This window comes from Zingiber officinale, chromosome 6A (genome assembly GCF_018446385.1).
Source record: "Zingiber officinale cultivar Zhangliang chromosome 6A, Zo_v1.1, whole genome shotgun sequence".
NCBI lineage: Eukaryota > Viridiplantae > Streptophyta > Magnoliopsida > Zingiberales > Zingiberaceae > Zingiber > Zingiber officinale.
This window is the reverse complement of record NC_055997.1, coordinates 147,244,375-147,266,222: the sequence shown is the minus strand read 5'-3', so window position 1 is coordinate 147,266,222 and position 21,848 is coordinate 147,244,375. Positions and strand designations below refer to the sequence as shown.

The 21,848-nt window shown below is 38.8% G+C and overlaps 5 protein-coding genes and 1 non-coding gene across 9 annotated transcripts; 3 read left to right on the top strand and 3 right to left on the bottom strand.

The window, feature by feature from the left end:
* Nucleotides 1-887: 887 nt before the first annotated feature.
* On the top strand, nt 888-3,975 carry LOC121998589 (probable xyloglucan glycosyltransferase 9). The gene is made up of 5 exons (XM_042553571.1): nt 888-1,968; nt 2,047-2,355; nt 2,446-2,736; nt 2,810-2,923; nt 3,006-3,975. Exons 1-5 carry the CDS (start codon nt 1,204-1,206, stop codon nt 3,624-3,626), a joined length of 2,100 nt encoding a protein of 699 aa, XP_042409505.1. The 5' UTR covers nt 888-1,203; the 3' UTR covers nt 3,627-3,975.
* Nucleotides 3,976-4,014: 39 nt separating this feature from the next.
* On the bottom strand, nt 4,015-4,110 carry LOC121999006. Its single transcript, XR_006116777.1, has one exon. It is a non-coding gene; the product is annotated as a small nucleolar RNA snoR8a (small nucleolar RNA).
* Nucleotides 4,111-6,427: 2,317 nt separating this feature from the next.
* LOC121998587 lies at nt 6,428-8,123 on the bottom strand. Its single transcript, XM_042553567.1, has 2 exons — nt 6,933-8,123; nt 6,428-6,865 (listed from the first exon to the last, which is right to left on the bottom strand). The coding sequence occupies exons 1-2, from the start codon at nt 7,540-7,542 to the stop codon at nt 6,558-6,560; spliced, it is 918 nt and encodes a 305-aa protein (XP_042409501.1). The 5' UTR covers nt 7,543-8,123; the 3' UTR covers nt 6,428-6,557.
* Nucleotides 8,122-10,738, top strand: LOC121998588 (protein OSB1, mitochondrial-like). Of its 2 annotated transcripts, XM_042553569.1 has the most exons (4): nt 8,122-8,448; nt 9,166-9,304; nt 9,754-9,856; nt 9,997-10,738. In XM_042553569.1, exons 1-4 carry the CDS (start codon nt 8,189-8,191, stop codon nt 10,272-10,274), a joined length of 780 nt encoding a protein of 259 aa, XP_042409503.1. In that variant the 5' UTR covers nt 8,122-8,188; the 3' UTR covers nt 10,275-10,738. The 2 variants fall into 2 exon arrangements, with proteins under 2 accessions (XP_042409503.1, XP_042409504.1); XM_042553570.1 differs by lacking the exon at nt 9,754-9,856.
* Nucleotides 10,739-12,534: 1,796 nt separating this feature from the next.
* Nucleotides 12,535-17,265, top strand: LOC121998584 (serine/threonine-protein kinase SAPK10-like). The gene is made up of 9 exons (XM_042553563.1): nt 12,535-12,926; nt 14,545-14,619; nt 14,706-14,807; nt 14,886-14,939; nt 15,018-15,110; nt 15,203-15,295; nt 16,358-16,462; nt 16,535-16,633; nt 16,719-17,265. Exons 1-9 carry the CDS (start codon nt 12,750-12,752, stop codon nt 17,010-17,012), a joined length of 1,092 nt encoding a protein of 363 aa, XP_042409497.1. The 5' UTR covers nt 12,535-12,749; the 3' UTR covers nt 17,013-17,265.
* A 190-nt stretch (nt 17,266-17,455) lies between these two features.
* Nucleotides 17,456-20,814, bottom strand: LOC121998586 (protein NONRESPONDING TO OXYLIPINS 2, mitochondrial-like). Of its 3 annotated transcripts, XM_042553565.1 has the most exons (4): nt 20,628-20,814; nt 20,426-20,544; nt 20,130-20,198; nt 17,456-17,724 (listed from the first exon to the last, which is right to left on the bottom strand). In XM_042553565.1, exons 1-3 carry the CDS (start codon nt 20,768-20,770, stop codon nt 20,176-20,178), a joined length of 285 nt encoding a protein of 94 aa, XP_042409499.1. In that variant the 5' UTR covers nt 20,771-20,814; the 3' UTR covers nt 17,456-17,724; nt 20,130-20,175. The 3 variants fall into 3 exon arrangements, with proteins under 3 accessions (XP_042409499.1, XP_042409498.1, XP_042409500.1); XM_042553564.1 differs by lacking the exon at nt 20,130-20,198 and having other exon boundaries at nt 20,395-20,544; XM_042553566.1 differs by lacking the exon at nt 20,130-20,198.
* Nucleotides 20,815-21,848: the final 1,034 nt, after the last annotated feature.

The following is a 21,848-nucleotide window of genomic DNA, read 5'->3' as shown; positions in this document are numbered from 1 at the left end:
GAGCCCCTAAGGTCCAATCGGCCTTTGAGCTAACCGGGGTTATGTTGGGGAGTCGACATCCACTTGGATAATATTTCTAGTCAGACTTTATGTCGGGGGTTCAAATTGCAGTCGACCACTATTCTTGAATATAGAGTTCGATCTAGTCAAATGATGTGTCTAGCGTATTAGATTGACCTTTTGATCTGATCGACCAGAGCACTAGACAGTGACACTAAATTAATTTCAGCATGACATCAATACAACCTGAGAGTTGATCCATTCTTGACTTTAATTATCACATCAATAAATTTTCTTCATGTCAACGGGACGTTAAAGACAGTAAAAGTCACTTCCAAAATTAATTGGATTGTAAAAAATGAGACAACTAAGCTTTAAAAAAATAAATGGATCATCCAATTCTTTTATAAATCCAATTCTAATTTTTAATAAAAAAAATATAAAATGATATGCTATCCTTTAATATTATTTCTATTATTATTCCATCAATATCTCCTGATTAAATTCTGGATCAATTAGGTGAGTTATAACAGTTTTGAAATCGCAAGTGTAACTATAATTTCGTAACGATTAAAAAAAAAATAATACAATGGAGAGTAATTGAATGTTTTTGATAAAAACTTAAACTAGAATATCATCTTAATAAGTCATCTTAATAATTTCAAAAACTAAAGAACGCCCGTTTAATTTTTGTATCTATTAAAGATTTTGATATTCTTCGCGACTAAAAAAGGAAATTAGACGCTGGGATGCATTAAAAGATAAACTCTTTTTAAAAAGAAATCGTTGCTTATTTCTATTTTTACTGGCCTACTCGGCTTCTTCTCCTTCTTCCTTCCTTCCTATCACTGTCCAGACGTGTTGAGCTGTTCTTTTTATTCGCATCTTCTGGTGCCCTTTGTCGTGCTCTTCTTATTGCGGGAAACAGCGCGGCAGCCTCTCTACCTCCTCCAACCTGTACTCGGTTCCCACACTCCGCTAGATCACGCCTCTGACCAATCCCCTGCTTCCTCCTTAAATCTCCGTCTTCTCCCTCGCTCAAAAATCCCTCCTTGGCTTTGCTAGCCCTGCCGGAGTTCGCCGCATTGCTGCCGGAAGCGTTTTTCTACCCGAATTCGCTTGGTTCTTGCCCGGAACCGGTCGGCGACGCCGGATTTACTAAAAAGGTGGGATCTTGATTGCGGTTTAGAGGTGGTATAAGTAATGGCGCCGTCGTTCGGTTGGTGGGACACCGAGGGCCAAAAGGGGACGCCGGTGATCGTCAAGATGGAAAACCCCAACTGGTCCATCTCTGAGATATCCTCCCTTGACGACGAAGACGACGACTACCAGTTCCCCGCTGCGTCCCCGGGGAAGAAAGGCGCGCGGGGGAAGAACGCAAAGCAGATCACCTGGGTTCTCCTTCTCAAGGCCCACCGCGCCGCGGGGTGCCTCACCCAGCTGGTATCTGGCGCCGTCGGGCTCGCGGCCGCCGTGCGCCGCCGGATCGCCTCCGGGCATACGGACTCTGACGCCGTCGCCTCCCCACAGGAGGAAAGCCCCGTGCTGCGCTCGCGGTTTTACTCCTTCATAAAGGCCTTCCTTTGGCTCTCCCTTGCCTTGCTCGTCTTCGAGGTCGTGGCGTACTTCAACGGCTGGCACTTGACCGCCGCCGAGATGCCGCGCCTGGTTCTCCCCTCATCCTTTGATTTCCAAGGACTCTTAATGTCGCTCTACGCTGGTTGGTTAAGCTTCCGGGTGGACTATATCGTGCCGCCGCTTCAGTTCCTCGCCGACGCCTGCGTCGTTCTCTTCCTCATACAGAGTGCCGACCGCCTAATCCTCTGCCTCGGCTGCTTCTGGATCCGCTTCAAAGGGATAAAGCCAGTGCCCAAGAGCGCCACCGGCGACTCCAAGGATCTCGAGTCCGGCAGTGACGACTACTGCCCCATGGTTCTGATCCAGATACCAATGTGCAACGAGAAAGAGGTAAGCCATTGTTTGTGAGATTCGGGAAGCATTGCCCTAGATTGGCCGTCTTCTCAAACTGTTTCTTGCTATTTGTAGGTGTACCAGCAATCGATCGCTGCTGTGTGCAATTTGGACTGGCCAAGATCCAATATGCTGATTCAGGTGTTGGACGACTCCAGCGACCCCGCGACGCAGGTTTTGATCAGGGAGGAAGTGGAGAAGTGGAAGCAGGATGGTGCCCCGATCTTGTACCGCCACCGTGTGCTTCGCGATGGCTACAAAGCCGGCAATCTCAAGTCAGCGATGAATTGTAGCTACGTCAAGGATTATGAGTTCGTCACCATCTTCGATGCTGACTTCCAGCCGTCGCCGGACTTCTTGAAGCGCACCGTGCCTCATTTCAAGGTGCAATTTAAGATCTGATCGATTCATCATCAACACGCAAACTTAATTTCTCAGGAAAGAACTAAATTCATCAACTGTCGTGATTTACAGGACAACGAGGAGTTGGGATTGGTGCAGGCAAGATGGTCCTTCGTCAACAAAGATGAGAACTTGCTGACCAGGCTTCAGAACATTAACCTCTGCTTCCACTTTGAGGTGGAGCAGCAAGTGAACGGGGAGTTCCTCAACTTCTTTGGGTTCAACGGAACCGCCGGAGTTTGGAGGATCAAGGCACTGGAAGACGCAGGAGGGTGGCTGGAGAGGACGACAGTCGAGGACATGGACATTGCTGTCCGAGCTCACCTCAACGGATGGAAGTTCATATACCTCAACGACGTCGAGGTGCGACGACAAGGATTTCTTTAACTTACACCATTGATCGTTCATCTATCTCACGATTGAATCATCTGTTCAGTGCCAATGTGAGTTGCCGGAGTCCTACGAGGCTTACAGGAAGCAGCAGCACCGGTGGCACTCCGGACCTATGCAGCTATTCAGGCTTTGCTTGCCGGACGTTATCAAATCCGAGGTATAACTTCAGTCAAACAATTGAATTTGCCGATGTTCAAACAGTTAAACACGCAATTTACATCATGATTTTTGATTTTCAGATTGGGTTCTGGAAGAAATCAAACTTGATATTTCTGTTCTTCCTGCTCCGGAAACTGATATTGCCTTTCTATTCCTTCACGTTGTTCTGTATCATTCTCCCATTAACCATGTTCGTCCCGGAGGCAGAGCTCCCGTCATGGGTCGTCTGTTACATTCCGGCGACCATGTCCTTACTCAACATTCTCCCCGCCCCCAAATCCTTCCCTTTCATCGTCCCTTACCTTCTCTTCGAGAACACGATGTCCGTGACCAAGTTCAACGCGATGATCTCGGGTCTCTTCCAGCTCGGCAGCGCCTACGAGTGGGTTGTCACCAAGAAGTCCGGCCGCTCGTCGGAGGGTGATCTTACTTCTCTCACGAAGGATGAACCCAAGCAGCAACGAGGCTCCTCCATGCCCAACCTTGAATCCATTGCGAAGGAAGATCTCAAGCCGAAAAAGGAGTCGAAGCGCAGGCATAACAGGATCTACCGGAAGGAGTTAGCCCTCGCTTTCCTTCTCTTAACTGCCGCCGCTCGCAGCTTGCTATCGGCCCAGGGCATCCACTTCTACTTTCTCCTGTTCCAGGGGATCGCTTTTCTACTCGTCGGTCTGGATTTGATAGGCGAACAGATCGACTGAGAATTGGTGTGAGTTGCTTTACAAGATCCAGATCGAATCTTTAGTTCGGAGCAGCAAGAGCACAGCTGAATGCTCCTTCAAGAGAGGTTCTGAAAACACTTTCCAATTAAAGATGTAGATAGTTTCAGTCTTGAGTTGTTCGGTGCCGGAATTCCTTCGAGTATCATTCATTTTATATCAAAATTTTGCTGTTGAGAAGGCAATTCCAGGTTACCTTTACAAAAGATTCAGTTTTTATTTTTTTAAAGTCGAACCAATGATTTCTTTCATATCTGACTGATGTATTTCTCATTGTTTGTCATTGTTCTTCATCTGAGTAGACAAATATACAACTCCTTCAATTGACTTGCGACCTGGAGTTGAGATTTACTAAAAAAATAAACAAAAAGGTGCTCATATTCTATGGGTGTAAATTGAGTCTGTCATGCCGATCGATCTCGACGGCATTCAGAACGAGGAATTATGTTTACAATCACAGCACCAACACTACCGTTCAACCATGAAAAACACGAACGGAGCGATCGAGAAAATTAAATCCAAAAATCGAAAGAAAAACATGAACGATTGAAATTTAGAGGCGTGCGTAACCCAGAAACTAAGATACAGAAGCTCAGGGCCTTAAGCGCCTCCCATCCATTTGGGAGTCGAAGCATTAGACTGCGCCTTCGATTGCAGCAGCGAAGAGCAGGCGGATGATTGACCGACTCCATTACAAAATCAGAATAAAACGGAGAAAACAACTCGATCGAGCAGTCGAAGACAAATCGAGTGGAGGCGACGAAGAAGAAGATGACGACGACATGGTTACGATCTGGATTGCAATTCTCTCCGTGGTGCCATTTAAAGAGGCCAAGGAGGAAACCTAACCCTAGATTCGGTTTAACAGGTTGTTTAGTTAGTTGGGCCGTAGCCAATTTAGCAGGCCGAATAAGATTAATTGGGCCTAGCAGATTGATGCGTCAGCAATCAATTCAAAATCAAATGACGAATCGAACCAATTAAATTTAACCGACCGATTAATTCCATCAACAATCAAATTTCAGTTTCCATTATCAATTAATTAATTAATTTGTAACGGATGACATTATCAATTGATTATTTACAAATAAAAGTCGACTATCAAGTTTCAGTTTAATTGATTTAGTCATTTTATAAATTTAAAATTTAAATCGAAACAAATAAATTTAAGAAATTAATAGAATTGATCCCGAATTTATCTATAACAATACTCCCGTATGAATCATCGTCTCGCGGGAGCTTAGGTGGCGCTTGATTTAGAGGTTTGGGAATGAGGGAATGAATTCATTCCCAAATCTTGTATTTGATTGATGAGAATGAAATCAAGATTTTGGAATGAAACCTAAAAATTTAGATATGGATGAAACTCACTCCCTCCCTTGGATTTTGATCGAATGGGAATAAAAATTAAGTTTTCGACGAAAATACCTTTAATATATTTGTCCAATTTTTCTTTCATTTCACTCTCTCTTCTTGTTCTCTCTCATCATACTTTCTTTTTCCTCATTCTATCATCACATTTTCTCTTTCAACGTATTTTCTCTCTCCTTATTCTCTCTCATTACACATTTTTTATCATTTTCTCTATGTATTTTCTCTCGTCACATGCACTCTCTCATTATTGTCTCTCTCTTTATTCTCTCCTCATTTTTTTATCATATTTTCTCTCTTATCATTCTTTCTCTCTCTTCAATGTCTCTTACCATGCTCTCTCTCCGTATTTTATCTCATCACACTTTCTCTCTCTTCATTCTCTTCCATCACACTCTCTCTCCTTATTCTCTCTCATCATACATTCTCTACTATTTTTTCTCTATATTATCTCTCATCACACACATACTCTCTCTCATTTATTTTCTCTCTCTTCATTCTTTCCTCATTTTTTCAGCATACTTTCTCTTTCATCATATTTCTCTCTCCTCAATCTCTCTTACCATGCTCTCTCTCCATATTTTCTCTCATCATACTTTATCTCTTTTTGTTCTCTTCCATCACACTCTCTCATCACACTTGCTCTCTCTTCATTTTTTCCATCATACTTTCTCTCTCTTCATTTTTTCCATCATACTTTTTCTCTCATCATTTTTTTCATTATACTTTCTCTTCTCAATCTCTCACTTTCTCTCTCTTCATTTTTTCTCATCACGCTTTCTCTCTCATCATACTTTTTCTCTTCTCAATCTCTCCTATCACATTTTCTCTCATCGCACTTTCTCTCTCTTTATTTTTTCTTATCACACTTTCTCGCTCATCATATGTTTGTCTCACATTCAACTTTATCTTTCATCTATTTTTTTCTCTTATTTTCCTCTAAGGGTAAAAAAGGAAATTTAAGTTCATTCTGATTGAAAATATTCAACTAACCAAATATTATTTTTAGGAATGATACTCAAGTTCATACCCATTCTCATTTTACAATACTATGATATCTATTTTTATTCTGATTTCTAGTTGAAAATGAAACACCACCTTAGTCTTTGTTTTTCGTGTGTACACAGTAGTGCCAAAGACAATCCTGGTTTACCTCTTTATCATTTAATTTGCACATGGTTTGATAGAGCTCTAAATGATGACATGACCCATTAACTCCGTGGCCATGGCGTGGACCATTGTGTTCTACCCTTGCTCACCGTCACACGACACACAATGTTAATGAAGAACTCACGTCCCTTGTAACCGTTAGGGTGTCCATTTATTAGCTTCATCTCGTGCCTTGCATTCCGGAAACTGATTTATCATCGAATCACAAACAATTCAGCAATAATAATAATGACCAGAAACAATTGGCAGAGGTGCAAGGGATTTATTATTGTATTCTACTGTTTATGGCCCTGTTACATGTTTGGAGTTTGTACTGAGCTGGAGGAAGTTTGCGCATCTTGCACAGTGATTCGGAGTAATCTAAGAAAGCAATTAAAAATAATGACTGGAATCGACAGGAATTTGCATCGTGCAGCTACTACGATGCAGAAGAAGATCCAGTGCAGTTTCTCGTCTGATGTCTTCGAAGATGATGTGCTCAATCGCAGTTCCGACCTCCCTTCGCTCGTGCTCGAATTGGGTCCATTCTTTCTTCGATTCGGAGAGATCACGATCTATCAACTCGGAGATGGTGATGCTTTCGTCACAATCAGGGAGGCTTTCTTCGAACTCTAGCATCCTGGAATTCTTCGTCTCTTCTGTTGACTCAGAACTCGAAGGTGATGTCGATTCTTCCTCGACTGCGTTAGGATTAACGGAATTATTAATCAACAGAGGAAACAAAAAGAAGAAGCAGAAGATCGAAACCTTCATGAGAATGCAGAGCAAGGACTGACACGGGGCTCCTCTCCTCCTTGTTCATCTCAGCATCGTCGGCGGCAGCTGAAGAAGAGAGCCTGTGGAATTTTACACCGCGGCTGTTGATCTTCGTCACCCTGTCAACGGCCGCAGCATGCCATCTCCAAGCTCTCTTGATCAGAAGCCTGATGGCCTCGGCTTTCTTCTTCCTCTTGAACCCGTAGTTGGAGAGCCTCTTCAGCCTTCTGCAAGCACTGCCAAACCAGCAAATGCACGCAGCAGAATTAACTGCTCTGTCTGAGTAGCCATCATGCTCCAGGAGCTCTTGCTGATCTTCCAATAGCTCACATAGCCTTCTTCCATGCTGGCGCATTGACTCAGGAGGAACAGCATCCATGCAGAAAGACAGAGAGGAGCTCGCAGCATTCCTTTTCAGTGAAAGCTGATTAATAAGGCAGAGGCAGAGACTGCCAAAATGGCCGAACCCGGACAAAGAGGAGGCTCGGCAAGCACCTGCTTGTCCCCACTTGGCTCTTGGATGGCAGCAGCAACCATGTGCCATGCCAAGACCCAGTGGAAAAGATTGAATTGATTTGGTGTAGGGAATTGTGTTGAGCATGCCTTCTCTACTCGAGGACTACAAGTAGTAGTAGTAGTTCATCACTGAGCTCCTATCCTCTCCTCGTGGACGAGGACATGGACAGTCCAATCCATCCTGTTTTCAATCAGCCAATGTAGCTCCCACAGAGGCTTCGCGACAAGGGGAGCTGCACCTCGCTGGCTTGCAGGGTCCCAACATGCTCAACAGATTGCTCGAGAAAGAATCCTATGTTCTTATGAGACCCTTCTCTGCTTCTCTATATCGGCACCGTCTCTGTTCTCTTGGCAAAATCTGGCTAGCTGAAGCTCCAAAAAGGCTAGAAGACTGAGTTCTCTGTTTGGACTAACCGGAACGATGATCGCATCCCAGGAATCAAGTCGAAACGCAGAAGCGACAGCATACTGCTCAAACGGAAAGGATCTGCTCCTGGTGTGGCTCCGCCAGGCAGACGTATCTCGAGGCTTGTCGTGGGAAATGGGAATCAAGGCGACGGAATGCGGGTCCCAGATGACGTCACAGACTGTGCCAAATAACGGACGGTTGATTTTGCCCGGTTTGCGCGTTTAGATTCGTGAGGGCGATAGCGTTTTAATGCCGCGACAGCGGTCAAAACCCTAGTTGGTTCGAGGACGAACGGAGTCGCTGCTCCGCTGCTCTCCGAGGGATGGTACCGCGGCATGCTCTCTTCTCCCTCAGGAGATGTGTGCATACCTTCAACGGCCGCGAGAGCATCGTCTACAAGCAGTCAATGTTCCGCCGTCCTTCGACGGTGGATCGAGAGACCGTGTACCCACTCCGACGCTCCTGCAGCCTCATAGGAACTGTGGTTCTCGCTCCGCGGAAGTCGGACAGATTTTGCCCACTTGTTTATACTTTTCTCGAAGTGGAGGGGCCTTCTATCAGTTCGACCCCTTCGAAATTCAAGTGAGATTCATGTTTTTTTTCTCATCCGTCTTGCGTTTTCCCCCTCAGTGCCGTTATTAATCAATGCGTACGGTAGGTTATGAAATCCAACGAAGATAGTATTTTGGTCTATATTAATTTTTGATTTCACAAATGATGTTATTGACGCTGTGGAATTGGCAGATTTCAAGGTAACTTATGAGGATCATATATTACTTTTCTTTGATCAAAAAATCCTGCTCGCGGAGACTTTGCGCTGCGCATGACCATGTGTCAGCCTAAACGATGTTTATCGCTTAATTAAATTCAGGATGCCTATTTTTTTGCCAGATAATAGTTAATTAGGGAATGAAACAGAAGCATGTGATTGAGCAGGACTAACTTGAATCAATTGCAATCTATCTGATAATTCTTTGGCTGATGTCAATTCGCTCTGTTCTAATGTTCATACCTGTAGTTCCTTCTGCAATCTGTTTTGATATGTCAACATGGGAACTCGTCTGACACAAGATATATTTTTTAGTTTTGTACTTTGTTTCAACTTTATTGTTATATTCTTCAAAACTCAACTCAAAATCATAATTATGGAACTGATCTTGCAGTTTTACTTTTTTATTCAGTTTTAGCATGTAACACGCCATCTTCCCTTTTTTTAGTCTGTCAATGTGTGTGTCTCTGCATAATGTTTGTAGTAGAAGACGTTATCTCAGCTACTTTCAACTGGTAATTCTGGAGCAGGATATTACTGAAGATGTTTGGCCGGCTAGCTGAAATCTCTTTTAAACACTTAAAAGTAGACGATTTTATATATGTTCGCGGCCCTTTAAGTTCTTACGAGAAGCTCAATATAAATGGACAGCTTGAAAATATGTACAAGGTACTGTATCGTTATCATTCCTTTTAATATTCCCTATTTTTGTTTTCTTCTTAAGTACTTACAGGGCATATATCAGGAACACTTTTTTTTTGATGTTTTAGGAATTTGTTTAATCCTTTGCTGGCATGTCTGTTGATTCTCAATCCTCTTAAAATTAAGAAGTATTAACTTTCTATATCTACAGTTCTTTCTTCATAATTGCTTATATTATCATGACACATCTTCTTGATTAATTTGTTAATTGCTAAATGCTAAGTGCTAAATGATGCCTGTCTAAAATTGCTTTGGAGCTAATTTAATGAGCTTTAAGTACTAATTTTGGATTGTTTGATTATACTGTATTCCATTTCCAAGTGCTTATCTTCCTCTATATACACTCAAAAGAGCTCCCTTTTACCATTGTTGAAGATTTGAATTTAACCTAATATTATAGACTCTTTCTTTGTCAGGTAGTTGTTAAAGATCTGAATTTCGTCTATCGTATTGGAGATAATAAAAAGCCTACGAACCACGACAAATTAATAAAAGAAGAATCCACAGCACCCATTTCCTGTATGCTTCTTCCTTTTTTAGGAAAAATGGTCTCACTGTTTTCCAGTGATAGAAGTCATAATAGTGCTGTACTTTTAAAAGGTGTCTGCCATATATCTAATATCTTTGTTTAATAACCATGGACATACATTTTTGTGCAGTTGACAGTGCAGAGGAAACAATGGATCGCCTCCGACTATGGCAGATATTCTTTGCAAATCCACATGAATGGTGGGACAATAGGGAGCATAAACTATATCCAACTTCACCCGATTTTAGACACAAGGACACTCATGAGTGCCTGCGGCTCATGCCCAATGATCCACCTTGGATACAAAGGCAGCTGCAACGGTATGACTCAAGTACAGCAACTCAATCTGACAAAGAAGATAGAAAATACTCAAAGGTGCGTCAGTGGGAAATACAGGATCTAGAATGAAGTTGTTGCTATGCAAGAATTGGTTTATCAACTCCTATTTGTTGAGCCAAAGGTTGATACTGATCGGCCTTCCATGACGGAGTGGGATTTGATTTACTATGCTGATAAAGAAAAGAAGTATGCTGCAGTTGTCGATTAGGCAAAAGGATACAAGTCTTGTTAGGTAACCATCCTATCTGTTAGAACAGTGGCTGTAAGTTGAAGCTGAATTAAACACTGAACAAAAGGCACATGACAATACATTTTCTCTGAGAGAGGCCAAATAGCTCATCTTATTTATGAGTATCAAGATGAACTCAGAATGATGCTATTTGTATTTTTATAGGACCATGGAAGGAAGGATCTGCATTGAATGTATAGTTTCATATAATATCAGCTCTATATGTTGATCCGTAACAAATGGTTTTGTAGTCAATTTTGTTGAATTTATTATTCTATATTCTTAATTGCTGAATTTTCATAGATGCCTATAAGCTGACCAACGGAATGTTTGACCTGAAACTACAAAAACTTTGCTGTTGACCTGATTGCACTTGGTGAGGCTCTACTTCCATCTCTACAAGAAGTATGCAGAATAAGTGCTACATGCGATGTTAATATCATCATTTTACTTCCACAATACCATTTTGTTTCAAATTTGTATTTTACCTTTATTTATTTCCTTGCAACTTCTCTGTGGATCATTTAGTGTTGGAGCTATAATTTTGAACCTGCTTTATCCAAATTAAGGTTCAATGGAATAGGAAAGTTCTAACTATAAGTTATATCCTTATCCGATTACCAATGTCAACCAATTTGACAATTAATGCTCTATGTTACCTAGATAGTGCAATCAAAGCCCCAATCTAAACAGTTCAAATCCTCTGTCTCCAAATTTCTCTGTCCTCGTATCCTCTTATCGATCGGACGGATCATATTACATCTCAAGGATGTCTAGCACATCACGAGGAAACTGCACACATCTTAAGAATGTCATGATGTCTTATGATGTAATCTGGTCCATTCAATCAATAGGAAATACGAGAACAGAGAAATTCTGTCCCAATCAATAGGAAATACGAGAACAGAGAAATTTGAACAGAAGATTTAATCTTCAACCTAAAGCATAATCCATAGGTGATATAATAAATAAATAAATAAATATTTATATCAATAATGTAAGTCTATTCACAAGTTTAGCTTCCTATTGTTTTCCACATCTTTTGATGGATGATACTCTTCTTTTATAATACTTTTAACATGTATTATACATATAATTAGTCAATTTTAATTTGACAGTTTAAAAATTGACCAACAGAAATCACAAAAAGTGTGAGATAATTAAAATCAGATATTTTAAAAAAATATTAATTATTTTGATTTATTTGATTCGGTCTTAATCGGATAATTAATTAAATTTGATTAATTCAATAATTATTCGGATTAATTGATTTTATATCCATTTTAGTGGTAAAATTTTATCGATTTTGTTTGTCAAAATAAATTTGATTAGTTTAACTTCAATTTGTTCAAATTGATGGGTTGAATTCTCACTCTTAGTCGTCGTACGCTTTCTAAAAACTAATAAAACTAAAATCAACTCTGATGTCTCAATCTCGGCCAATTGTAGGTGAGTGAATTCAACGTCTGGTTGCACCTAACAATTGTAGGTGAGCGAAGTCATCACACGCATGACATTCAATTGCTTTCCTTTCTAGAGACAACTAAAATCTCTGAGCTCCCATGAATGCTCACGCGATTTGGAGGGAGCTGCGTCACGTGCTTTCCTTCAGCTCCACATCAATGCTCAGGTGATTTAGGGTGACGTGTCACGTGCTTTGTCTGAATTTATGGATGGGAAAAATAAAGTTTCAAATTTATCATCAAATCTATTTTTTTATGGATTTTTTGTTTTTTGAAGGAGCTCGGGCGGCACTTGCTGCAAACTACGCAACAAAGAAGGGTGTTTTTGTAAATTTGCGCATCGAGAGTCGAGACAGAAGGACGCAACGAAATATCTCGTTGACTCGCTTTTTATCGCATTGCCACGCAACACCGCTCGTACTTATCTTAAAGCATGATTTTTATTTTTTTAAAAAGATATTTTTTGCGCACCCCCAAAAATAAAAATCTTATTTAATTCACTGATATATTTTAGGAAATTACGGCTGACGGATTTCTCATTTTATTTGGAAAATGTTTGGATATGCAATTTTATTATTACTAAATATATTTTTTATTCTTTATCCACTAAATAATATATTATATGTATAATTAGATACTTTTGTTCACTTTATATGTTGTTCCCGAGACAGAGAGAGAGAGAGAGGGAGAGAGGAGGAGCCGGGGAAGCGGATCAATCTCAGCTGCTGGACGATTCACGGGGACGGCGCTTCTCTTTCCGGTGCAGAAGGTTCCGTTGAGTAGCCGAATCGAGGGGGCGCTTGATCTGATCTGGTTCCGGTTGGAATCAGGAGGAAAGTTGATGCGAAACCCATGGATCGGTCTGCGCTAACGGTCGGTCCGGGGATGGACCTGCCGATAATGCACGACAGCGATAGGTACGAGCTGGTGAAGGACATCGGGTCGGGGAACTTCGGGATCGCCAGGCTGATGAGGGATAAGCAGACCAAGGAGCTCGTCGCCGTCAAGTACATCGAGAGAGGCGAGAAGGTCGGTCGCCTGCTGATTCCGTACCCTTTTTATCTTTTAACAAATTCCTAACTTTGATGGATTTGCAGTTAGTTCTGTTGATTTAGAGAGTTGTGATACTTCCTTCCTCGTTGAATGTTATTTTTTGGGGGTAATTTGATGCTAAATGCACTAATTTCTGGCAAATTAGATCCTAGAGATTAGCAGTTGCAGTGTTTGAGGATTCTTTTCTATCGAGTTAATTATTCTGTTCAGGTGCTGCTACTTTGGTTAAAGTCGATTATCATTGTGTTTCATGTACCTTGTCGAATCTGGGTGATAGTGGTAGTGGTAGTAGTCTGCTTTCTGAGAATAGCAAACCTTCTGTTCTGTCCCTTTTCAATTAGCTCGTTCGAGGTGCAAGGATCATGTCATGATAAGTAAATTCTTCTTTTCTCTTTGCGCAAATAGTTAGGGTTTTTCTTTCCGGGATATTTGTTTTTCTTCTTTTTGTAGGACTTGTAGGTTTGAGCTATATATAAAGAGCATTGTATTTAATCTTTAACTGCAAGGTCTAAAGATCAAGTGTACTGTCTTTGATTAAGTTATGTTTGATAGGTTTTAGAATTTACTTGACCAAGAAGCAGTGGTAGTATATTTACTGAAAAACGAAGAATGGTTTATGTATCACAGTCCTTTGTTACAATTTAACTTTCATTTTTCTCAATTTATGAAGAAGTCTTGGCCCTTAGGTTCATGAATCTTGATGGTATCAAGCATCTAACACTTGTATTATTGATACTCATTTGTGCTCGATTGCACAATCATTGTTAAACCATTTTGATTGTTCTCATATCATGTTGAAATCATTATATTCTTCGCTCGCTATCACTATTCTTCTGTGCACAATCATTGTTTTTTAATTTAATTTTCTATTACATGATGTCCAAAGCATATAATTTTGTATCTTGTTGGGAACTCAACTGCTCTTCTGCACAAAGTCTCTTGAATAGTGACATGAGCTTGTTTTCATCTTTGAAGAATACCAAGGCTTGTATTTTTCTGAATCTCTTTATAGATGTATAAATCAATTTCTTAAGTGATTTATTGCCTAATAGATGGTGGTCAAATGAGATGGACAGTTAGATTGGTTTGTAGTTTTGGCACGATCACTTCATTTTGGTTTGTAGCAATAGCCCTTCCATTCCTATTGTATCGATATCATGAAAATCCCTAAAATTACAATTACACATTCCTGAATTTTATGGGAATAGTTATTTCTTCATTTAGTTGCAAAATGAACTAGAGAGTTGTTGTTATCCCTAGAATTATTACTTTCTCACTCTGGTTCAGTAATTATTATTCTTTCTCAATCCTTCGTAGCTAATCCTTGAATAAAGTCTAAGAATATTTATCCTTATATGTTGAAATTCTTATTACATGAACCGCAGGAGTATTTATCCCTATTATGTTCCTACTTTATTCATCTCCTAAGAATAAGTATCATATTGCTTGCCAATTCCATTAAGAAATTTCTTTTTGTCAAGTTTTTTGCTATATGCTTGATTATTAGCTAAATCATGGTGTGATTTCAATTACATACATAACAGACACATTTTTATGCTGCCTTGGTTACAATTTTTTTTTTTCCTTTGTGCAGATAGATGAAAATGTTAAAAGAGAGATAATTAACCATCGGTTGTTGAGGCATCCTAATATCATCAGATTCAGAGAGGTAAGTTTATATTTTAGATTATAAAATTCTTTCTTTTGGAGGAAATCTAACTCTTCATTAGTTTTCTCTTCTCCAAATATCCTCAGGTTATTTTAACTCCAACCCATCTCGCTATTGTAATGGAATATGCTTCTGGTGGTGAGCTTTTTGAACGTATTTGTGACGCGGGGCGCTTTAGTGAGGATGAGGTTCTATTTCATCATATTTTTGTAGTTTCGTATATTATACTTCATCATGAATTGGTCCCAATTTCGTTTTTCTTGAAGGCACGGTTCTTCTTCCAGCAACTTATATCCGGAGTAAGCTACTGTCATTCAATGGTATGTTAATGAAACTATTGTCAAATTCAATATACACATTATCAGCCCTAACTGTTTTTTTAATCTTTTATTTTCTAGCAAGTATGTCACCGGGATTTGAAGCTTGAGAACACTTTGTTAGATGGAAGTCATGCACCTCGTCTAAAGATATGTGATTTTGGATATTCAAAGGTACAAATCAGTATTAGGTTATTTTTTTATAGGATTAGTTTCTCAAACAAGGGACTATATCTTCACTGAGTAGCCAATATTCTGTATTTCAGTCATCGGTTCTGCATTCACAACCAAAGTCAACTGTGGGTACTCCTGCATATATCGCTCCCGAAGTGCTACTCAAGAAAGAATATGATGGCAAGGCAAGTTATATATATACTTGTATAGAATTTGTCATGACTGTATTTTAGTTTTATGCTAAATAAACTAATGAATGCCTCAACTATTTGGATCTTATCCCTCCATTAATCTCCTCTAATGAAAAAGATATATCACTTATAATATTCAGATTGACAATTATGTTTTATTATATAAACTAAAATTCTATTAGATTAACTTCTATCCTTTATACTTTTCACTCTAATTGATTCAAATTGTCTAGCTAGAGAATTGAGTTTATATGTTTTTTGTTAGCCTTAAATGTACTTAAAAAATGCCTAATTCTACATTGTTTTTGCTACCTACATTCAGTGCATGATGAAAGCATCCAAATCAAGTAGTTGAATAAGTAAATTGCAATTCATCACCAGAAAGTTATCTAATATATCCTCCTGTTTTATAGACGTATTATTATGTCTATGAATTCAGACCCTTGGGCTTGCAAATAGGAATGCTGCTATTTTTAGATTATCATGTCATGAACTCTTTCAAGAATCTAGTGTCGTCCATCCCTAAATCTCTCAATAGACTTTATTGACAGTGATATTTCGTCAGAAAATTTTGTTTTATTCCTTGAGGTTGAACCATGTTAAAGAGAGAACCGCCTTGAGCAACTTCTTAGAAGCTCTGATCCATATGTTTGCAGCCTTGTAATAGGAAGCATTAAACATCTTATTCTGCTTAACGATCGGAATACTGATTCTCTCTCATTGTAGTGATATTTTTATAGGACTGATAGCTCTATAAAATTGCAAGATTGGAATCTTGCAGTTGTTACAAAGTAAAATATCAACTTAAGTTTGTGGTTATACTTATTGCTAAGCATAATAGTTTTCCTTTTTTAATAAGAAAAAAATATCAGCGCATAAAGATAAACAAATTTGCAGTGTTGAAGGTGCCACATTTCTCGGTTTAGTCTCTCATGTTTCATAAGTTGTTACTTGGGAGCTAATGTTTTGCCCTTGTTTACTTGGTGACTTGAGTTGTGTCACCCCTTTGTTGTTAGTTTAATCCCTCAATTCTCACATCTTGACAACTTTCTGTAGATAGCGGATGTTTGGTCTTGTGGAGTTACTCTATACGTAATGTTGGTCGGGGCATATCCCTTTGAGGATCCAGACGAGCCTAAAAATTTCCGAAAGACAATACAGGTAAAATTTGTTTACATGTTCCTACATGGATATTTCATTTGCATCATCAAACTTAATCACGATCCGTTGCAGCGTATATTGAGTGTACAATATTCGATTCCAGACTACATTCACATATCGCCGGAATGCCAACACTTGATCTCAAGGATTTTTGTTGCCAATCCTGCCTCGGTAAGTTCATTCGTGACCGTAATTAGTTTGGAACACAAGCTATGAATGTTCTTCGCATTCTTGACGATCACTAATCATCCATCAGAGAATAACAATTCCTGAGATATGCAACCACGAGTGGTTCCTTAAGAACCTTCCTACAGACCTGATGGACGAGAACACAATGAGCAGCCAGTACGAGGAGCCCGACCAACCAATGCAAAGCAGCGATGCAATAATGCAGATCTTAGCTGAAGCGACAATCCCTGCAGCCGGTACCAGTGGGCTTAACCAGCACCTGATTGGCAGTCTTGATCTTGACGACGATGATATGGAGGACTTCGACTCTGATCTTGACCTCGACATCGAAAGCAGTGGAGAGATGATCTACGCCATGTAAAAAATTTGGTTGCACTGTGACACTTGAAGAAGTCCATCAGAGCTAAAATTGGGCAATAAGATGCATGTTTGGGTCTTTTTGCAATGAGTGAAATGTCAGTTAGTTTTCCCGTAGGATGTCAAGGGACACAATGTATTAAGTCAGTAGTGTTACACAACCTAGATTTCTATGTGCTGGGAATTGTTTGTTTACTACCATGGTTGCTTAGTATCGTAAGTACTGTAATATATCAAATATGAACTACTTTGTTACCTATCCAGTGTTGATCATTTTAGGCAGTGGTTTTTGTTTGTTTCCAATCAAACTACTATGTAAGAAACTATGGAACCATACTTGCTAAAAAGAAATTGTCCATGAACAAGATGGAATATAGGCTGAAAAAAGGGACTTTAATAAAACGAGCTATAACTTCTTGTGTCTGCTATTTGAAACAATGTTATTGGTGGCACACAAAGAAACACCAGAATTCTTTTATTGAAGTGTAGAAAGAATGCACAGTGCTACAAAAGGAAATAGCAGGCATTACTTGGCTAATGTTTAAAATCTTGGTGTTGTGGAACATCTTTTTTTTCCACACAAGGTGAAGTTTACTTATTCATGCACATATAGTGTCAAAGTTAATAACAAAAGTACTACTCTTCCATTCCACAAAATGATAATCCAGATCTCGCCGCCTCTTGGAAGCACAGCAAATCCTTAATTCCTCAAGTACCTGCACACATTACAACTTGTTTTCAGGGGGCAATCACATTGTTAGCAGAAAAACTTGCTGACTATTTTTTTTTAATATCATTTTTCATTTTTTTTGTTAAAAACATACAAATTTGTCATTGAGAAGCTTCTTTATTACATTAAAGAAATAGGCACAACCTACATTACATATATGACCTTCGTTTCCTGATTCAGTCAATAGATAGGAGCCTAGAACATTTTGGAGGATTCTCTTAAACCAGTCAAAAAGATAAATTTAAGATGACTGTACAGTTACACTGAAAAAAACTGAGCTTCCAATATAACAAACTTAGAAGATAAACCTTTTTAGGATGCAAAAGTGAGACAACAGACATTCTCATTGTTGTGTGAGCTCATGAGATATTGTGCCTGAATGTTTGGCAGAAAGACAACAGTTCCCTAAATGATCTTATTATGGAATGGAACTGTTGTATGAGCTCATGAGGTAATCCTTCCTCTAGCCTTCCAACTTTCCATACTATTGTTGAATGGAAAGGGACAAATGTTTGACTGCTGTATTTGAGGTCACAGTTACGTGTCCAAGTACAATTCAACTAAATCATGATCCAATTAGGATATAGAGGATTGACTTGAAAGACAATGAAGCATCACATGAATATGATGAAGAAAGGGAATATTCTGCCTCTACAAAATGTTACACTAGATATTTTCAGTTTCAGTTGGTCATAAATGGAATTCTATATGTTGAAGAATTTGCATAAACTGCAATAAGAGATTGGCCAAATCATCTGTTCAAATGTATGTTAGTTTTTCCATGATATTTAATGAGTTACCCAAATCCTATGCAGAACTAATTCCAGAAAGACCTCCATTCTCTCGTATTTGAGAATTCTGAAAATATGGGCATTAAATCTAGATAACTAATAGCTACATTAATGATTTGGTCAATTGCTGAAGGCAGATAACACAATCTTTTAAAGATAACAAATAGCTAGATTAATGACTTGGTCAATTGCTGAAGGCAGATAACACATAATCTTTTAAAATCAACATTATATATGATTGACCACCAGTTAGCCTTACTACCATAATACCTAGATTACTCAGTTGCTAAGTCACGGGCTTCCTACAAATCTGAACAAAACGAATTTAAAAAAAAAAAATCATCTATATTTTCAGATACTCATAATCTATATCTACTGGTGTGTGGATAAGCAATAGGCAAAATAGAGTCTCCTAAACACACGTAAAACAATGTCACATATGAGACAAGTGAGCATCAGTCAAGCATGTTAGTTCTTGCCAAGTGAGCAACTTAACAGGGCACTTCCAGCGAAATGCATATTGAGATTTCCTTATTGAATAACTTGTTGTCACTTAATAATATGTGATCTGCTGCCTCAAACTGATAAGTGCTTAGTTCATAATTACATTATTTTCTCTCTCCCTTCATATCATACATTCAGTATAGTCTAACTGCTTGCTCTTCCCTTCTTAAATTTTTGAAGCACACATTTTCTAGTTCTTTCCATCAAATTTGGTAACACATAGACACAATGATGCATAGAGGAAAAACAAAAACAAAACATCAAATGGATACTTAAGAATGCAACTTTCTTAAGTTTCTTCCAAATTCTGTTTTTCTCTTCATTTGACAATTAGTTAAAGGTAATAATTTCCTAATCCAATCATCATCAAATATTGCTATCATATGTGAGAGTGAGACTCAAAAGTCAAATTCCATGTAACTGTTAGATACAAAGATGATTTTTTTCGAACATAAGAACCCTGGTTACCCTGCAAATAACTAGAATTGATACTAATTTGGGATCTCAGTGTCTCAAGTGTCTTTAAGACTAGTTAAGATTATAGATTACAAACATATGCTTAGAGGTGAAAAAAATTCTTGATAGAACTAACTTTTATTTTGTTTCCAGTTAATGTGAAAAATGTTAAAATCATGCCTTGAACAAGAAAACGATTCTTGCTATGACCAAAGCTATGCAAAAACATGTCACTGCTCTTTTCTTCTACTTGACACATCACAAACTATCATAACTTAGTCAAAAGTTGAGTTTTCTGGGTAAAAATATAGCATTTCTTTAATAATATAATTCACACTAGTTATTATCCAAATCATTATGAGAAATCATTTTTACTATCGCAAATTAATAACTAACTAAACCAGTGAATGAAAGAAGAATACATGAATTGTGAAAAAGAAAATATCTAACTGATATTATCAATCACAACATTGACATTAAAATGGGAAAAAAGAATTTAGACCTAATCAAGTAAAAAAGAGCTTTGTAGAAAACGTCAAGAATCCGTTCCTTAAAAGAATTGAATCTTCAATGATTCCCCGTAGAATAATTCTTTTAATCATTCATTTTTGGAGATCAGTTGGAAAAAGAGGAAACCTACGTGGGCTTTCAGATTGATTCCCACTGAATGACGCCCGTCTCTTCCATCAACCATCTTTTCCATTTTTCCCTATCAAATCTCAATTGCATTTTCTTTCGATCAACCAAAACACAAAGTCCAACGAAAGGAAGCAGGGAAAAAAAGTCAAAGCATACAGGGTAGATAATCATGGCAATACAGGAACCACAGGTATCACAATGATCAAACTGGAACTAAAAAAATATTTCTTTTTTATAAGAACAGATAAAACATCGAGGGGACTAACTAGCGATCCTGACAAGTGCGACGGAAGGTACCCTGAGAAAGCTCACAGCACTCCCTCACGCTGGCCGAGAGGTGGGAGGTGAGTCGAGGAGCGGCCACCGTGCTGTAAAGCGGAAGGAAGGACTGCATGCATCCCAGCTCTCCCAGATTCCTACGACATTTTGAAAAAAACAAAATAAAAAGAACTGGAGCGTAGACAGCGAACTAGCGAGGCCTTTAGTTTACGAGGATTACCGGGGAGAAGCGAAAGAAGGCTGGCGGCGCTGGAGGCGAGGTACTGCCGAAGGCGGAGCTCGCGCCGCCGCCGGCGTCGACCGGGCGGCGGAGGACCGCGCGGCGGCGAGCAACGATCGCGAGAAGGAACCTCGCCACGCCATCCGCAGTGTGCGCGAAGCGTGACTGCGCAGGGGAGGGTTATAGGGTTTGCGAAGTGGTTGCCAAGCCACGGTGCTTTAAGATTGATAAAGAAGATGATCGTAATTCGAAACGGGAGCACTTGTGATCCTAGCCGTCCATGTGAGTTATGCGCGTGTTTCGGTTTCTCTTTGAGCCGTGGGCCGAGATTTTCAATGGGCCAAATAGAGACCTTAAGTTGTGCTGGGCCTAGTCCAGTTATTATTGAATCAAACCAAGCTTAATATTCTAATATATGTACATATAATTTAAAAAATATAGGACAAAAATTTTTTAAAAATATTTTTTTAATCATGATGGTGACGCAGGTTTTTAATTTTAACGTAATAAGTAGGAGTCGATTCTCAAGAATTGACGACATGTGCTCATGACCTATGTATCTATATGAACCTCCTTTCATATTCGTGGGATCAGCACTATAGGATCGCTAAGGTAGTGGATCTATCTGTTTTTAAATGATATTCTTAGGATAAGTTGACGGGTACTAGGGATGAACGTATTCATCTTTTATCATCATTTAAAATGATAACCTCGTGTATACTATTAGATATTATTATCTACTACCATAAATATTAAATCTTAATCACCGATAAATTATAATATTATAATCATTACAGTTTAATAACTACTATAATATAAAAATGTATCTAATTTGGAAGTACTAGAACTACAATAACAACTACAAAACTGTGTTTGTTAAAATATTAGAGATGTTATGATTTCATAATTACTATAAGCGACCTTTGACTTATTCATATAATTGATCAACTATGGTTAAATTTAATGTATGTAATAAAAGATAATAATATATATATATATATATATATATATATATATATATATATATATATATATATATATATATTAGAGGAAGAATAATTAGGGGTGAATCTTTTGATCCGTAAAAATTGGATTAAATCATGGTCCATCTTTTATATTGGTAGAGGACAATAACCCCCACCTGTTAATAGGTGAAGGCCACTACTTCCCACAAATCCTTTTATCCGAGTCCAAGAGCGGACGAGGATAAAGGGAGGACTA

Coding starts and splice junctions, on each gene's coding strand:
- LOC121998589 (XM_042553571.1), top strand. CDS start 1,204: ATGGCGCCGTCGTTCGGTTGGTGGGACACCGAGGGCCAAAAGGGGACG. Junction 1,969..2,046: donor CAATGTGCAACGAGAAAGAG/GTAAGCCATTGT, acceptor TGCTATTTGTAG/GTGTACCAGCAATCGATCGC. Junction 2,737..2,809: donor TATACCTCAACGACGTCGAG/GTGCGACGACAA, acceptor TCATCTGTTCAG/TGCCAATGTGAGTTGCCGGA.
- LOC121998587 (XM_042553567.1), bottom strand. CDS start 7,542: ATGCTCAACACAATTCCCTACACCAAATCAATTCAATCTTTTCCACTG. Junction 6,866..6,932: donor TGCTCTGCATTCTCATGAAG/GTTTCGATCTTC, acceptor ATCCTAACGCAG/TCGAGGAAGAATCGACATCA.
- LOC121998588 (XM_042553569.1), top strand. CDS start 8,189: ATGGTACCGCGGCATGCTCTCTTCTCCCTCAGGAGATGTGTGCATACC. Junction 9,305..9,753: donor AGCTTGAAAATATGTACAAG/GTACTGTATCGT, acceptor TTTCTTTGTCAG/GTAGTTGTTAAAGATCTGAA. Junction 9,857..9,996: donor ATCCACAGCACCCATTTCCT/GTATGCTTCTTC, acceptor ATTTTTGTGCAG/TTGACAGTGCAGAGGAAACA.
- LOC121998584 (XM_042553563.1), top strand. CDS start 12,750: ATGGATCGGTCTGCGCTAACGGTCGGTCCGGGGATGGACCTGCCGATA. Junction 14,940..15,017: donor TAAGCTACTGTCATTCAATG/GTATGTTAATGA, acceptor TTTATTTTCTAG/CAAGTATGTCACCGGGATTT. Junction 16,463..16,534: donor ATTTCCGAAAGACAATACAG/GTAAAATTTGTT, acceptor GATCCGTTGCAG/CGTATATTGAGTGTACAATA.
- LOC121998586 (XM_042553564.1), bottom strand. CDS start 20,770: ATGGCGTGGCGAGGTTCCTTCTCGCGATCGTTGCTCGCCGCCGCGCGG. Junction 20,545..20,627: donor CCTTCTTTCGCTTCTCCCCG/GTAATCCTCGTA, acceptor AAAATGTCGTAG/GAATCTGGGAGAGCTGGGAT.